This window comes from Amia ocellicauda, chromosome 3 (genome assembly GCF_036373705.1).
Source record: "Amia ocellicauda isolate fAmiCal2 chromosome 3, fAmiCal2.hap1, whole genome shotgun sequence".
Taxonomy (NCBI): domain Eukaryota; kingdom Metazoa; phylum Chordata; class Actinopteri; order Amiiformes; family Amiidae; genus Amia; species Amia ocellicauda.
Genome location: NC_089852.1, coordinates 31,062,675 through 31,078,636, shown reverse-complemented (window position 1 = coordinate 31,078,636; position 15,962 = coordinate 31,062,675). Strand labels below are relative to the sequence as shown.

The window sequence follows — 15,962 nt, the reverse complement described above, 5'->3', positions numbered from 1 at the left end:
TGGATACTTCCAGGGCTAGGAGACCATGGACCTTAAGTGCTGAACAAAGCCTTTCACAGTGGGAGTTGAACCTCTCCTAGAGAGATACCATGCTGACTGACTGCTGTGATGAGGGCAACTTGAAGACATCATTGTCATTGTCTTCTATATCTGGCAAGTCCCCTTTCTGTCTGTTTTTAATGAATTCATTCACAGCACTGTTGGCTTTCAGATATCCCGACCTCCCCCTAATTAAATCTCTCTTAATGACAGAATGCACAGCACTCGGCCTCCTTTCACAATCCTCCTTAACATCTAATTCAATCTCGCACTCCTCACTGCAACAGTGGTCCAATAGAGATCGATTTATAATTGGTTCGATTTGAAAACACTTGTCATTATTTGCATTGTTGACGTTTTTGTCCAAGCTAACCTTATTCAAGGAACCGTAAACACTTTTTGAAAAGATACTGTAGAGTATTTTAAGAAATAACAATATGACATAAACTGTAGTAGGAACTCAAATACAGCAAAACGTAAAGGACGGATCAATAATGAGCAACTATATCGTTAAATACAATTGTTTGTAATCTGATATTAGTTTTCATTTATTTAAATTTAATGTTGCAGCTTTTCTATTAAAAAACACATTTCTGTCCTTTCTCCTTTAAGAGAAAAGCATGGGGAAGTTTCCTTTAAAACACTTCCTGTAACTCTCAACCTACCTCAAACTCGTAGGGTTTCATCGGCTAATAACAAGAAAAGCTCGTTTCCAATTGGTAAAATGGGATTGTCAATCACAGGAGTATCCAATTACAATGCGAGTGTCTTCATCTCCACCCTCTCGCTAACCCTATTGGATGGCTCGCACTGGCTCTCGGCGGCGGATTGGTCGGTTTTTCACGCTGTCCCCGCCTTCCCTCGCTCCCTACTCGTACTACCTGTGGGTTAGGTTGTGAGGAGAGTTGATGGCCAAGAAAAACTAAAGTTTTGACAGGGACGCGAGCCGCAGATGGAGAAAAACTCGGTTAGTTACCCAGAAATGGTATATGTATATTTTGCACCTTTCCTGCCCTCAGTAGAGCTTGACTCGCCGGTTGATGCCATAGCCTGTTGTCGGGTCTTATTGTTATTATCACCGATATACACAACGATGCAGCCAGCAGAGCACCGTGCAGTGGAGAGGGATGAGCCCGCCTGTACCGTGGCTGTGGCCGGGTATGGTGTCGTGTTGTGAGATCAATGTTGTGTCTGTGCTTTGTTGTGGCAGTACAGTAAAGGGCTATACTCTCCGCTCAGTACACCGGGCGGGCTGTCATATTGGGTCCGGGCGTTATTGACACGACGGCGCTCGGCTGTGTGTGTGTGTGTGTGTGTGTGTGTGTGTGTGTGTGTGTATTGTTCGCAACACCAACAGGTTCAACATTTATTTAATTAATTGCTTATCATAATGTACAGGTATTGAAGTAATCCAGATTGTTTAGGTCCCGCACGGTTAGTGTCCATCATCACGCACTGGCAGCAGAGAGTGTACTACTGCTGTGTCCGTCCGTTATTTTGTTTGGTGTTGGAGAAAAGCAAAACTACCACCGTTTTTCGCGGGTTTAAAGCTTTTATGAGCAACAATAACAACAACACTATTTGTAATTATAGTAACTAGAATAAAATTATCGGGAGATACGTTGTCTGTACGCGACAGACCTTTTTGCATAATGGCATGTTGCAGAATATATAGCTCATATTTGCTATGCTAGTATGCCGGCTAGTATCAGTCGAAACAGTAGTATCCATCAGTGGTCGTGCAGAGGCAAGGTAACGGGTTGGGTAGTGTCTGTGATACTGTGCAACTATGTGTGTATCAGAAGCAGTGTTAATACAGCATGGAGGTCTGTAGGTTACCATCTTATGTAGCCTAAGCATAGTTGCATTAAGCATAGTCGTATGTATACTCTATTAATACTTGCTTACTTTCTAATGGTCTAAAAGTAAAACTTATAATATAGCTTCAATATAAAACAGCGTAAAGATGTGTCCCTGTAGTGTGTTAGGAGGGGTCACCCCATCCTGGGGAGGTTTAGAGCACTTGAAGGCCACTGGTACTCAATCCTGTAGTTTATGCAGCCACCCAGGTATGGGAGTGATCAGTGATTGGAGAGAGGGCATGCTTTTAAAAATAGCATGATATTGGATGCAAAACCTATTGCGTATATGATGCAGCAACAAGGTAGAGGATATGTGTCCAGAGCTGCAGCAGTGAGTGATCAATAATACACTCACAAAAGATGCAGGGATGAGTGAATGATGATAATCCCGCAAGAACTGCAAGAGTGAGTGAATGATAATAATCCTGCAAGAGCTGCAGGAGTGAGTGAATGATAATCATCCTGCAAGAGCTTTTTTACAGTATGTGCTGTACTTCATCCTTTCATATGCTTCTGAATTCTACAGTAGTGGGGTCTGTGGTGTGGAGTAGTGATTAGGGTTCCAATCCAAGGACAGTGCTATTGTACTCTTCAGCAAGGTGCTCTGTTCAGATCCACACAGGTCACTTAGGATCAAAGCTCAGCCAAATACATTATTGTTGTTATTATTATTATACTGTATTGTACTGGTATCAGCCAGGGAATCCCCCAGGCCTTTCCTCAGCAGACTCTCCCAAGAAAGGCAGACATTAAACAAAACCTGTGGTTTAACTGAGCAATGCATTACAAAAAGTGGAGGGGTGTAAATACTTAATTGCATGGAGAATTAGGATTGGCGGAGGACAGGAAATGGCACTCAGTGGGCACCAGTTTTCCTGCTCTAACCCAACGCCTTATTCTCCCATTCTGGAACATGGTCTCTCTGCTCCCGCTGGAGCCTCTGCAGGAACAGTGCACTCCAGCAGTGGGGTCTAGAGAAGAGCGATGCACCACACGCAGGAGCCTTCATTGCGATTCACAGACCTAACCTCCCCTGTGTCAGCCAAGCACACACAAAAATGTGACAATCGATTGCCATTTTCATTTTGGCCTTTGAACTTTGATGCAATTAGATAGTGCTGCTCAGCTTTGAACATTTGGCTAGTAGAGTCTCCTGTAACTTGACCTTTCTTTGCTCTTGGGTGGTATTCAGGAATGTGGCTTTGCCAGCAGTGCCAACTCAAATCTGTAAATGTGATTTGAGCCATGAAAAAAAATTGAAGTAATGAGATCCCTGCATAGGGCTGTGTTTACCAGCTCTTAATCAGCCATCTACTTTGAGTTTTAGTAGGGTTTTTTATTCTTGGCTTGGTGCACAGAACATTTTTCATAGATTTTATTTTTTGTGCCGAATAAAATAAAATACAACTTCAGTGTACCTTTGTGGAACACATTTGAGCTAATTGTAAAATAAACTTTTTGAATACAATGTCTTCGTTTGTGTTCTGGGCTCGGTTTAGGAGATGAAAAGGAGTTTTTAAATCTTGCACACACAGCCCAAACCTTGTGTTGATTCATAGTGCTCGGGGATGGCTGGAGGGGACTCTGGGACTTGTACTGCTCACGTGGACCTGCCTGCTCTCCCCAGGACAGACGGGTAAAGCCTGAGCAGCTTCTAGCACTACCTGATCAAAGTTCAACTTTTTCATCTCACAGAAACATATTATTATTTTTATCCACAAAGGACTCTGACACATCTCTCTGTCTCCGGTGCCAATTATTCAAAATGCTGTCCACTGCTCTTCTCACACTGTCCACTATTAAGATGAACACTGACTTGTCAGAAGCAACACATGGCACATAAAGGAGCACACACAAACACAGTGGGGATAAGGTAACCTGACCTTGGGTCCTGGCTGGTGTCCACACTGCAGAGGAGACACTTCCATGACATGAGCAGATGTCCAAAGAGCACTGTGTTACTCGACCCCCATCACTCACCATTTCTGATGTATCCAGAGTCCAGCATCCGGCCAGGGCGGCTCTGGGGCAGCTTTCTTTCCTAATAGATTGATACCAGCAGGCTCCTGGGAAGTGCTGTGGGCTGGCTGGACATTTTCCTCTGTCTGGGGAGAGGGGGCTCACAAGCACATGTTTATGTGTGTGTGTGTTTAAAATTATATATTATCTAGTGCCTTTAGCCATGCCTGACCTCAAGACTCCTTGCAGGAGTTGGAGACATAAAATGCTGGCTCAGATGAAGGCAGCAGGTCTTAATCTGCAGCTGTCTGAACTGAGCTCCGGTGCTGAGTGTCTCTATGTGTCGCAGGCCTGGCAGCGAGGGCTGCAGCGCCGTGGTCAGAGGAGCTGCTGACTGTCCGGGACGCCCCTTCAGCAGAGACTGACCGCGCGCACTGACTGGACTGTAGCTGAAGGTGGCGGAGGTGAGCTTCTCTTCCTCTCTCTCTGTGAGAGGAGACTGCATTCCACATGCCTCCTTACTGTGTTCGTCCCTCTCTCCCTATACTTCTCCTTCCATTTGTCTGTCCATTCATCCATCCATCAATCCCCCCATTCACACACGCACACTTCACTGTTTGTCTTCTCTACCTGTCTATTCCTCTTCTCCCTCAACAACTCTTCTGTTCCAGCATGTAGCGCTGAAGCCACCTGTCTGAGCAGGAAGCTGCATCAGAGCACAGTATTTTCGTGCCGGGCAGTTCCATAAGGGACAGTGAAGTTACCAAGTGCAGAGGGCAACTGCCCTGGAGCTGTGGAGGAAGGAATAAGCTGTATCACTGCACCTGCCTTTCACAGCCGTACTGGAGTGTGCAGGCAGTGTAGGCTCTGGTCCTGGGCTGCAGTGTGACCCGTGTCTGCGTGTGTGTGTTACAGAGACGTGCCCGTGTGAGCATGCCGGAGATGACTGAGAACCAGACCCCTGCCTCCAAGCCTCACCGGTGAGTAACTGGATTATCCAGAGACTCTGGGAATTGTGTTTGTCTGTTTGTTTTAAGTTTCGGCGCTGGCAGCCATGGTAGACACTATTCTATTTCATTATGTATTTGATTAACTCTCTATGGTCTAGCTCACTACGTAACTGTTTATATTGCCTTGTAAGTTTGTAATGATTATGTATATTTTAAATGCATATAAGCTTAATTACTTATGGGTTTTATTTTTATTATTTTAAGGTAACTGGTTAAATGTGTTACTTGCATGATTGCTAAAAAGTAAGCAAATAGAATTCCCACGGTTTTGGTCTGTAATTTTCAACACCGTAGACTTTACTCCATATGTCCTTCGTGGGGCTTTCAGAGACCTGACTAAATTGAGCAGTGTTGGGATTTATTTAATTTCTTTTTTCAAAGTCACAGGGCAGATTAATTATTCTGTTTCTTTTTTTTACTCCTTTGCAGAAAGAAAAACAAAGAGACTCACAATGCAGGCAAGCACATATATTTTTAACAGATCCTTCAGCGAAGTACTTTTTGCCATGTTCTCCCAATTCCTGATTTTAGCATTCTCTTGTGTAAACTGATAACCGCCGTTCTGCGGCTCCTGACCCATCTGGGTCTAATTTGGCTGATCTGTGAGGCATACTGTGGTACAGGCTGTTTGGCATAATGTTCAGCATTTCATTTTTGATTTAACATTTTAGGTGGAGAACTGTTTCGTTGTATTCCTTGGAAATATTCCTGATTAATGTCTTAATTTCAAAACTAGACGCAGCATTAAACAATGACTGCATGATTCTGATTGCGCTGCCCGCAGGCAGGGCTGTTTAGCAGTTATTTGTACAGCTATATTTGTGTTTTCATTGAATTATTGTTTGTTATTCCACGAGTTGTTTAAACGCAGGAGGACTGTTACAGTCGACAGCATGGTTTGTATCTCATTGTTGCTAATATTACTAAAGATACAGAGAAAGGGGCTACAGCTGTGAAACCTTTGGTCCCATAGAGGTTGTACAGCACACCGCAGCACCACCCTGTGGTAAAGCTCTATTCTAGAACAGAATGCACTGTTGTCACATGCACATCTTACTACTGTTTCTCCTCTGTCTGTCTTGCAGTTGAGAGGCACCGGAAGAAGAAGATCAACGCAGGAATAAACCGGATTGGAGAACTCCTGCCGTGCTCTCAAGCTTTAAAACAGGTACCCACTCCCTCTGTGCCATCCTTGTAAGAAAAGTCTGTTAGTCTCCTGTTTTTCCTGAATTCCTCAAGGCTTACAGCATGATTTCCACCTGCTCAGCCTAGCACAGCAGGTCATATATATATATATATATATATATGTATATATACACACACTAATATATATATATATATATATATATATATATATATATATATATATATATATATTAGTGTGTGTTATGTTGTTTGTTTTTAACAGTTTGGTTTGTTTTATTAATATTTCTGTCGTAGAGCAAGAACATGATTCTGGACCAAGCGTTTGTGTACATCACTGAACTGAAGCAGCAGAATGACGAGCTGCTTCTAAACGGAGGAGACCGAGAGCAAGGTACGCTCCCCAGCTGCACCCTGTGCGCTGAGAGGCAGGAGCGCCGGTGTGTGCACGTGCCATGTTGTTTCTAACGCATCCACACTGTTTCAGAGTCGCTGTGCCACCCCTTGCAATCTGAGCCATCCATTACACTGCCAATTCATTTTATTTGCCTTTTAAGTGCAATGGAAACCAAGAATGTGTGTACACATGTCTTTGTGTGCGTTTGCGTGTTGGTGCAAGATTCTGCGTATGCGTTGGTGCATATCTCTGCGTGTGCGTCTGTGTCTGTGCGTGTATCTCTACGTGTCTATAAAAGGCAACCCTCTCATACAGTGCGATTCCCTTTTCTCTCGTTCAGCGGAGGAGATTAAGAGGCTGAGGAGACAGCAGGAAGAGCTGCGCCGGGAGAACGCCCACTATATCGAGCTGCTCAAGGCCAATGGCATCAACTTCCTGGATGACCCCACCATCCACTGGAAGGGCAAGTTGAAGTGCACGAGGGTGGCGAAGGTCACGCCCACGCACCAGCAGGTGCCCGAGGGCATCATCGTCTACTCCAATGGCAACATCATCTGCCCTGGCCGGCAGGACGTGCCGGTACAGAATGTGGTCTTCAGCGCGGGCCAGAGTCCCAGGAAGCCCCCTGCCGAGGCAGTGGTGGTGCAGGCTGGCTGCGACGTGACGCCAGCAGCCCTCCCGAAACTGTGCTCCAATGGGGCCCCACCACAGACCACAGCCCCTGCCTTGTCTGCAGAGACCCGGGACACGGTTGCTCCCACCCCGCCCAGCACCGTGCATGAGTCGGCAGGGAGTGCATCTCCCGGCGCAGTGCGGCCCGCCCAGAGACTGACGCCCTCTGTCTCCTACATCACCCTGCAGGGGTCACACTATGCCCCCCCCAAGAATCCCCCTGTCTGTCCTCCTATGCAGAACCAACCTGTGGGGTCGGACAGCTGTGGCAAACTGCCGGCTGCAGCCATCAGCCCTGTGAGAGTCTTGCCTTTGCAGCTGCAGCAGGTCAATGCCTCCAGTCTGCAGAAGGCTCCTCCGGGACCCCAGCAGCTGGCCCTACAGGCCCCAGAGAAAATATTCCCCACGCCCGGCCCAGACAGCGGCTCTGGGGTGCTGAGCCATGCATCTCTATGCCCATCCACCTCTCTGCCCCCTCCGCTGGCCTCCCCCGGCAGCGGCCCCGATTCCAGCAGCGTCAACACCCTCCCCCGGATGACATCATCCGGGAACACCCAGACCACCTGGACCACACTGCAGCTGGCAGGCAACACCGTGCTGCCCCTGAATCAGATGGCCTCCAGTCTCATGCCCACCTCGGGGAATGAAGGCATAGGCTCCATGACAGAGGGCAGCAGGTCTGCCCCCACTGCGGGGTCGAGGGGGTCTGTGTGGTCTGCAGCCCACCCTCAGACAGCAGCGGTCACCCTGCCGGTACAGCCAGTCCGAGCCCAGCCCCAGATCCCACTGCCCCCTCATGCCAGTGTGATGCCCCTGTTGCAGGCCATGCAGGTAATCCAGATGACGAATGCAGCTGGGGCTCCCGTCCCACAGGCGGCCAGCAACCCTAACGTGGTCATCCTGCAGCCCGCCAACCCCTGCCCCACCCCAGCCGTGGTCAGGGAAGGCCTGGCCAATCAAGCCCCGGCCCCGTGCCAGCAGATTGTCATCATCCAAGCAGCCAATCAGAGCTCAGTCCTGCAGACCCCACAGACCAGTGTTGTACCCGCTAATGTCCCGGTGGCCAATCAAATTGCCGTTTCGAGCTGCTCAGCTACCATCCCCAGCGTGCAGACCGTGGGAGGCAAACACCTGGTGCACATTCTCCCTCGGCCACTCGCCTCCTGTGCATCTAACACAGCAGGGCCTGCACAGACACAGACGCAGACACAGACACAGACACATACGCAAACACAGACACAAATGCAGACGCAGGTGCAGATGCAGACACAAACGCAGATGCAGTTGCAGATGCAGCAGCAGCCTCAGACCATTTCAGTGAATGGTCAGATTTTCGCCCTGCAGCCCGTAAAGGCGTCCACAGGGGTGCCCAGTCAGAGCCCCATGCATATAATCCAGCCCACTACCTGCGAGGACCCCAACACCAACGTGGCCCTCAACACATTCGGCGCCCTCGCAAGTCTCAACCAGAGCATCTCGCAGATGGCCACCCAGAGCTGCATGCAGATCACTATGGCTCCACCCCCTAATCAGACAGTGCAGTCCAGCAGTGGCCAGGCGTGCAGCCCCCTACCTAGCACCACTGTCACTGTGGTTTCCAGTGCCGGCAGCCCCACTATCTCCTCATCTGCTAGCGGCTCCATAGCTGCCGTGCCTGGGGTCTTGAGCAGCAGTGTCCCCTCCAGCAGCACCAGTGTCCCCACCAGCAGTAGCAGTGAAGTCAAACTGGTGAAGTCAGGCACACCCTCGGGAGGCAAACCCAAAAGGACACCAGCAAAGAAATCCAGCTCGGCCAAACAGGCGGCCCCCCGACAGGGCCCCGGCTCCCTGACCAATCCTCCGCGTCCTGTGGGGAAGCCACCAGGGCCTGCCAGGGTTCAGCCGCAGCCCCCGAGCAAGGAAGCCCGTGCTGTCCCTGCCGAGGGCTTGTCCCCTGCGGTGGAACCATGTACCACAATGGTGGCTCCAGCTGTGGCGGCAGTGGCATCTCCTGTAGCTTCCACCATTGCTGTCAACCAGGCTCCTGGCATGGGGCTCCCTGAAGCAGTCACATGTGCAGTCACTGTCGCTTCCTGCTCCACAGAGGCAGAGTCCTCATTGGGACAGAGGCCTGTTCCTTTCACCCCCGAGTTGTGCTCCCAGGACACTATTTCAGCCACTCAGCAACGCAGCTTACAGGAGAGCCAGTCGACCAGCCCACCCCAGGAGACCTCTGTGGCCACCTCAGCTGCCTCCTCCGAGTCCCTGACCACAGTGATGGCCAGTATCCCAGAGCTTTCTTCCACCAGCTCCAGTTCTTGTCTGGATGTTCCTGCTCAGGCCTCAGGAGGCGAGCCCAGAGTCACTGATGTCTGTGGTGGCAGCAAACCGTTAACATGTGCCGCCCCCTCTATCTCCAAGAGTGTTCCCGACCCTCGCCTTCAACAGCCCCAGTCCGTCCCTCTGCCCGCTGCCCAGACCAAGCCCCTGCCATCAGATGGGAAGCAGGCAGTCCCTGCGATGGCAGTTTGCTCCGAGACAAACAAGGACAAAATACTGCCCGTCCAGTTACCGCCCAGAGAGCAAACCCATTCCAGGCAGTCCCCCTCGGCTGAACTGACCGAGAAGGCTGCTGAGGGCGGGGCTCTTTCCACAAACCGCAAGGAATCAGCTCCCCAGCAACAAGTGTGTGCTCTGGAGCAGGATGCGCTGGGTGGCCCCTTGGTGTCAAGCCGGCAGACTGACTCGCCTATGTCCAGCAGCTCTGGGAGCAGCCGGGGGTTCTCGGTGGCTTCCATGCTGCCCAATGCCAGCAGGGAGGAGGCGCCCTGTGTCAGCTCCTCTACCAGCACCTTCAGCGGCTTCAGCTTCTCTGAACAGGCGGACATCTTTGCTCTAGCAGCCAAAGCTATTTTCGACCATGAAAACCAGAGCAAGAAAGCCTCTACTGCTGCTGCCACTGGGAGTGTGGTAGATATTGCCCCAGGATGGGAGGTTCCCAAAGGCCAGCAGACGCCCTCCCTCACCAAGGACAGGCCAGGCAGCCAGCTCCACAAGCTCCCCAAGCAGCCGGAGACACACAGTGTGAAGGCTGCCTCCCAGGCCCAGCTGAGCAGCGACAGGGTGATGGTGTCGTCCAGTGGGAGCGATGCAGGGACGACCCACCCCCAGTCACTCCCATCCTCTCAGGCCTCAGGGCCAGTGGGCAGCCTCAGCATCAACAACCTGATCCGGCAGAACAGCATAAGTCACCCGTACTCCTGCCCGTTGGGCCTGACACAGACCAGCAACGAACCGACTCCTGTGTCTGCTGCCGTGCATGTGCCCCGGTCCTCCTCCAGCACCTCGCTGCTCTCGCAGTGCCCGGGTGGTGGGCAGATGTCAGAATACACCCCTCTGAAGAGCGTGCCCATGCGTGGCCAGGCTGTGAGTGACCTGCACCACAAGCAGAGCACTGAGCACCTGAAGGACGCAGCCAAGCGACCCACCCAGGAGGACCTGCTGCTGCCCACGAGCAAGCGACAGAAGTCGTGCCACAGCTCAGGTATGGGCAGAGTGGACATGAAGTCTGCAGTGGGCAGGGCCCTGGATACGGTCCCCGACCACCCCCATATGATGGTCAGCCAGCTGCCCCCCATCTCCGTGAGTTCTGCTTCTTCCAGTGGCGGCCGCCCACCCCAGGATGCACTGAGTGCTCTGTTCCCAAACAATGCCTTCATGAGCACAGTGCTCAGGCAGTCGGACATCCACTGCGCCCCTCAAGTGGCCATCCAGGAGCAGCAGCAGCAGCAGAGTCAGCAAACTGCGCAGCACTTACAGCAGCATCCCCAGCACCCCACGGCACCGGGGGCACTCCACCTGAGCAGTGGAAACCCCTACCTCAAACAGCAGCAGCAGCAACAGCAACAGCAACAGCAACAGCAACAGCAGCAGCAGCAGCAGCAGCAGCAGCAGCAGCAGCAAGAACAGCAGCAGCAGCAGCAGCAGCAGCAGCAGCAGCAGCTCCAGGGCTCGCGACACCACCTGTACCAGCTACAGCATTGCCTAACCCAGTCAGAGGGCCCGCCAGTCAGCCAGCAGCACCACAGCCTGCACCAGCAGAGGGCCATGCAGCAAGAGGTGCAGATCCAGAAGAAGAGAGGTCTGGTGCGTGGGGGCCAGCAGGGGCCAGCCATGGCTCTGCAACAGAAGCAACAGCAGCAACAGCAGCAGCAGCAGCACCATGGCGGAGGTGGGGACCAGTCCCTGCAGCAGAAGGGCGGGGGGCAGCAGCAGCAGCAGCAGAAGCAGCAGCAGCAGCAGCAGCAACAACATCAGCAGACGTCTCACTCCCGCCACCAGCACCTCCAGCAGCAGATGCAGCAGCAGCATTTTGGAGGACCCCACCCAGAGAAGAGTTGCGAGACCCAGTCTTCCGCCAGGAGCCACCACAGCGGGCATTCACAGAGCCACCTGAGTCAGGAGATCCTGCACCAGCAGCATCAGCAGCACCAGCAACAACAACAGCAGCAGCAGCATCAGCAGCAACAACAACAACAACAACAACAACAACAACATCAGCAGCAGCAGCAGCAACAGCAGCAGCAGCAGCAGCAAGACAGCGGGAACGGCCGGCAGCCGCAGGGTGTGCAGGTGGAGCACGTCCCTGGACAAAGCACAATGCAGAGGCTCCTGACCTCCCGCACACTGGAGCAGCAGATGACCTCCCAGCCCAGCAGCGTGTCCCGGCCTGCCGACATCATCTGCACTCCCTCCAGGCAGGAGAGGAACCGGATCTCCAGCTACTCCGCAGAGGCCCTCATTGGGAAGACGCCCTCGAACACAGATATGAGGAGCTACCTAGAGGCATCCCGGGGAAAAGGCAGCGTGCACAACATCCAGGGCAGAATCCCGGCGGAACACTCTGTTTCGTCTGACGTGCAGAGGGTGTCTGAATGCCCTCCCTTCAAGACCATCGGCGCCAACCAGCACCAGTTGGGCAGCTTTGAGGTGCAGGTCTCCCGTAGTAACGAGATGTCCTCGAAAGTCGTCCCGGGACACCGAGGGGTCCAGTCACAGGGCTTTCGGATTGGACAGGGGGCGTCCATCGAGCGGCAGCAGCGAGGGCCCTACGCGCCGCCCCAGAGCCTGCAGGGAGGAGCCGCCATCCAGTCCAGGGAGAACGAGAGCGCCTGCCACCAGAGCTTCATGCAGAGCCTGCTGGCACCCCACCTCGGGGAGCAGGTGGGTGGAAACCAGAGGATGCATGAGCACCAGAGGGTGACGCAGTGCTGCCCGCCGGTCAGCATGGAGTACAGCTGCCCCCCATCACGAGACGGTGTCCACCTGCGCCGGGACAGCGAGGCCCAGGGCCGGGACAGCTGCGACATGCCGCTTGGGCCCATCAGCTCGAGGAACAATGCCATCAACATTTCCTTCTCCAGCTCCTCCTCGGCCGGGGACCTGCAGGCCAAGACCGCCAGCCCCAACGTGCCGGCACAGAAGCCCATGAGGATCAGCGATGGCCAGGGCAACAAGGCACACCTAAACCCGCAGGTCAGCGCTAATATGCAGCACCCAGCAGGGGGCGTGCGTCCTGGCCTGCCCCACTCTGCGGTACCCCACAGCAGCACAGAGCCTGGACGCTCCTCCGTGCGGGCACCCAACTCTGTCAGCCAGCGCTCGCGCCACCCGGGACAGGATGGCCAGAGCTCCAAGATCCGCCCAACGGAGAGGGGGCGATCTGGAACCCTGCGCCCCGGGAACCCCTTTGAGCCGGACGCCCACCTGCCCCTGCCGTCCAGCGGGGGGATGATCCTCAGTCGCCAGCAGGGGGCAGAGCGGCGCGGCAGCATTGTGCGCTTCATGGCAGACAGCCCCCAGGTGGGCGGGGACAACCTTTCAGCAGAGCAGCATGGCCTGTCGCAGAACTTTGGCTTCCCCTTCATCCCTGAGAGTGGCATGAACCCCACCATCAACACCAACCCCTCCTTCATCCCACCCGTGACCCAGCCCAGTACCGCACGGACGCCTGCCATCCTCCCAGTAGAGCCGCAGAATACGCTGCCCTCCTTCTACCCCTCCTACTCGCCTGCCACCCACCCCAGCCTGCCCAACGACATCTCCATCCAGTATTTCTCCAACCAGATGTTCAGCAGCCCCAGCACGGAGAAGAGCAATGGTGGCAGCCTCAACAATCGCTTCAGTTCCATCCTGTCCCCGCCACGGCCTGTGGGCTTCGCACAGCCCAGCTTCCCCCTGCTCCCCGACATGCCACCCATGCCCATCACCAACTCCAGCGGCATCACTCCCCACCTCTCCAACTTCAACCTCACCTCGCTGTTCCCCGAGATTGCCACCGCGCTGCCCTCAGACAGCTCTACCATGCCCATGTCCCCCTTGCTCTCGCTGTCCAACTCTGCTGCCTCCGACTCCACCAAGCAGCCCTCCAACCGGCCGGCCCACAACATCAGCCACATCCTGGGCCACGACGGCAGTTCGGCCGTGTGAGGGAGTCCCTCTTCCCAGGCCCTCAGAGCCTCAGGGCTCATAGTGAGAAGACTACCCGAGGGTTCGGAAACCAACACCTGTGATTGCCAGCCACAGCCTCCCTGCCCTGGTTAAGATCAAGCGCTTTACAGTTTTCCAGAGTGGTGAACGCATTGGTGGTCTGTGTCCCCCGTCTGACAGAAAAATCCTTGTGGGAGACGCAACCAGTGGCACATCTTGACTGGACATGACGGGAAGAGGAAATGGGTGTCTACTGGCTGTGGGGGAGCAGAGGGAACAGCACTGGGTGCAGAAGGCAAAGCCGCGGGTCCGACCAGTCTGCCTGTTTGACAGAGGAGCGGTGCCAAGTCTCCACAGTCGAGTGTTTCATGGGCTCCATACGCACTCTGTCTCGAACATGGTGATGTGCACGAAATGTGGTAAACACTTTTCCTTTCACTGACATTGTTTTTGTCTGAGTTTTTTAAAACCTGTTTTGTGATACTTTGGCCAAGACGAACCTGATAAGACTGAAATGGTCTCCCGCTAAGGCTTTCTGTGATGAATATTGAGCTGTGGTTCATGAGATACAAGTCATCTCTATAGAGGCTGTTTTTTGGTTTTGTTTCTTGCAAAAGATGCATAAATTTACCTTTCTGACCTTTCCCCTCCTTGCCTCCAGGATGTGTAGTGTAGCATTAAAAAAGGACTTTAGAAATAAGCATATGAAAGATGAGAGAAACATTCTGAGGAAGAAACTCAGACTCTAATGTTGGAGAAAGGAAAAGGATGGTGAATTTGTGCATCTGAAATCAACTATTGTTCATAAAAAGGAGAGAGCGGCTTGAATTGAATGGGACTGGTCTGGACTCAGCAAGTACAGCGCAAATGCCGGTTCTGGCCAGGAGGGGGTGCTACACACTAAGGCAAAAACATATTAGCACTTTTCTGGCTCCAGTGGGTTCCTGAATCAGCCTGGTTTCTGCTCCTCATGCTGCAGTGAGACCCTGACATATGGTGTGTGGTGTGGGCAGAGAAAATTGAGTTTCTTTGTTTATATAATGTTAATATTGTAATTGTTCCTGTATAGTCCTCACTGTGGGAATTCATAATTGGTTGGGGTTTTTAATTATTATTATTATTATTTAGTTGTTTTTTTTAACCAATTTCAAACTAATCTTTGTAACACTGTTGAAAGCACAGAGCCCAGAGAAGTAAGTGTGGGATACTCAGGTGATGCTAGCTGTGGCTGTTGAGGGTGGGAAGGTTTAGTATGAATTATTATTATTATTAATTTAAAATAAATCAATAATAATTGAAAACATTAAGAGAATACAAAGCCAGAATATTTATTTGCATTATTTATAACTACGAGCCTGTACTAAAATGACAACTGGGAATGGATCTGGGTTATTGTTCAGAGTCCTTCTCGTTGGCGGTTGCTCTTTTTGTTTGTGTGTTTGGAACAGCAGTGTGGCAAGGGGCGAGAGGGCTGGAGAAGCAGTGCGTCAGCTGACAAGAGATGGGAATGTAAAAGGCGGGGTTGGGGAGACATGTTTCCTGTGTGCGTCGGCCTTGGTGTGTCCGACCCAATAGCAGGACGGGACGGGCTCAGTGTAACTGATATCAGGAGGTGCTGCTTGCAGAAGCAATGGGTTTGGACCTCAGTGTAAATATTTATTTTGTATTTATTCTTTTCCTGGATTAATATTTGTATTGTATGTAGATATGTGTAAATACATAAAGCTGATTATTAAAGACCTTTTTGTATGAAAAAAACAAACAAGCGTGTCAAAGGCTCTAGTGTGCTATTATTGACACACAGTGACTACGTGACTGAATGTCTCATCAGTTGCCAGTGGCCGCTCTGGTGAGCTGCGGTTCAGGACTCACAGGGTGCTGCTGGGAAAGTTGTGGCCCAATGCTGCACCATTTCCAACTCTCCAGATCAAGATCGTTTTTAAAAGCCAGTGTAATCTATATTCCTTGTTACCCCTTTCCTAGCCTACCTTCTCTCTATACATCTTGCACCTTTAACATGGTATTTATAATCTGAAGAAAAGTATTTATTAATGGATTGATTGTCAAATATTTCTCTATATCTAAGATCTATATCTCACCTATGATATAAGGCTTCACCTATAAGCACAAAGAGAGTTCACCATTTTCCACGCTGACTGCAACCTGCAGGGTCGGGGTCACATGCTTATTATTATATTCTTTATACATAAGAAGAAGAAGAAGAAGAAGAAGTTTACAAACGAGAGGAGGCCATTCGACCCATCGTGCTTGTTTGGTGTCCATTAATAAGTAAGTGATCCAAGGATGCTATCCAGTCTATTTTTAAATGTTATTAATAACTAAGTGATCCAAGGATCCTATCCAGTCTATTTTTAAATGTTCCCAAATGTTCAGCTTCTACCACATCGCTGG

General features: G+C 51.6%; 1 protein-coding gene across 1 annotated transcript; it reads left to right on the top strand.

Moving 5' to 3' along the window:
• Positions 1–913: 913 nt before the first annotated feature.
• On the top strand, positions 914–15,303 carry usf3 (upstream transcription factor family member 3). The gene is made up of 7 exons (XM_066699060.1): positions 914–1,006; positions 4,210–4,324; positions 4,776–4,840; positions 5,300–5,328; positions 5,956–6,038; positions 6,311–6,407; positions 6,751–15,303. Exons 3-7 carry the CDS (start codon positions 4,794–4,796, stop codon positions 13,548–13,550), a joined length of 7,056 nt encoding a protein of 2,351 aa, XP_066555157.1. The 5' UTR covers positions 914–1,006; positions 4,210–4,324; positions 4,776–4,793; the 3' UTR covers positions 13,551–15,303.
• The last annotated feature ends 659 nt before the right edge of the window (positions 15,304–15,962 follow it).

What these genes read in the sequence shown, in the direction of transcription:
- usf3 (XM_066699060.1), top strand. Translation starts at nt 4,794, where the DNA reads ATGCCGGAGATGACTGAGAACCAGACCCCTGCCTCCAAGCCTCACCG. An exon ending in CAAAGAGACTCACAATGCAG is followed by an intron (nt 5,329 to 5,955) that starts GCAAGCACATAT and finishes TCTGTCTTGCAG; the next exon opens with TTGAGAGGCACCGGAAGAAG. An exon ending in GCTCTCAAGCTTTAAAACAG is followed by an intron (nt 6,039 to 6,310) that starts GTACCCACTCCC and finishes TTTCTGTCGTAG; the next exon opens with AGCAAGAACATGATTCTGGA.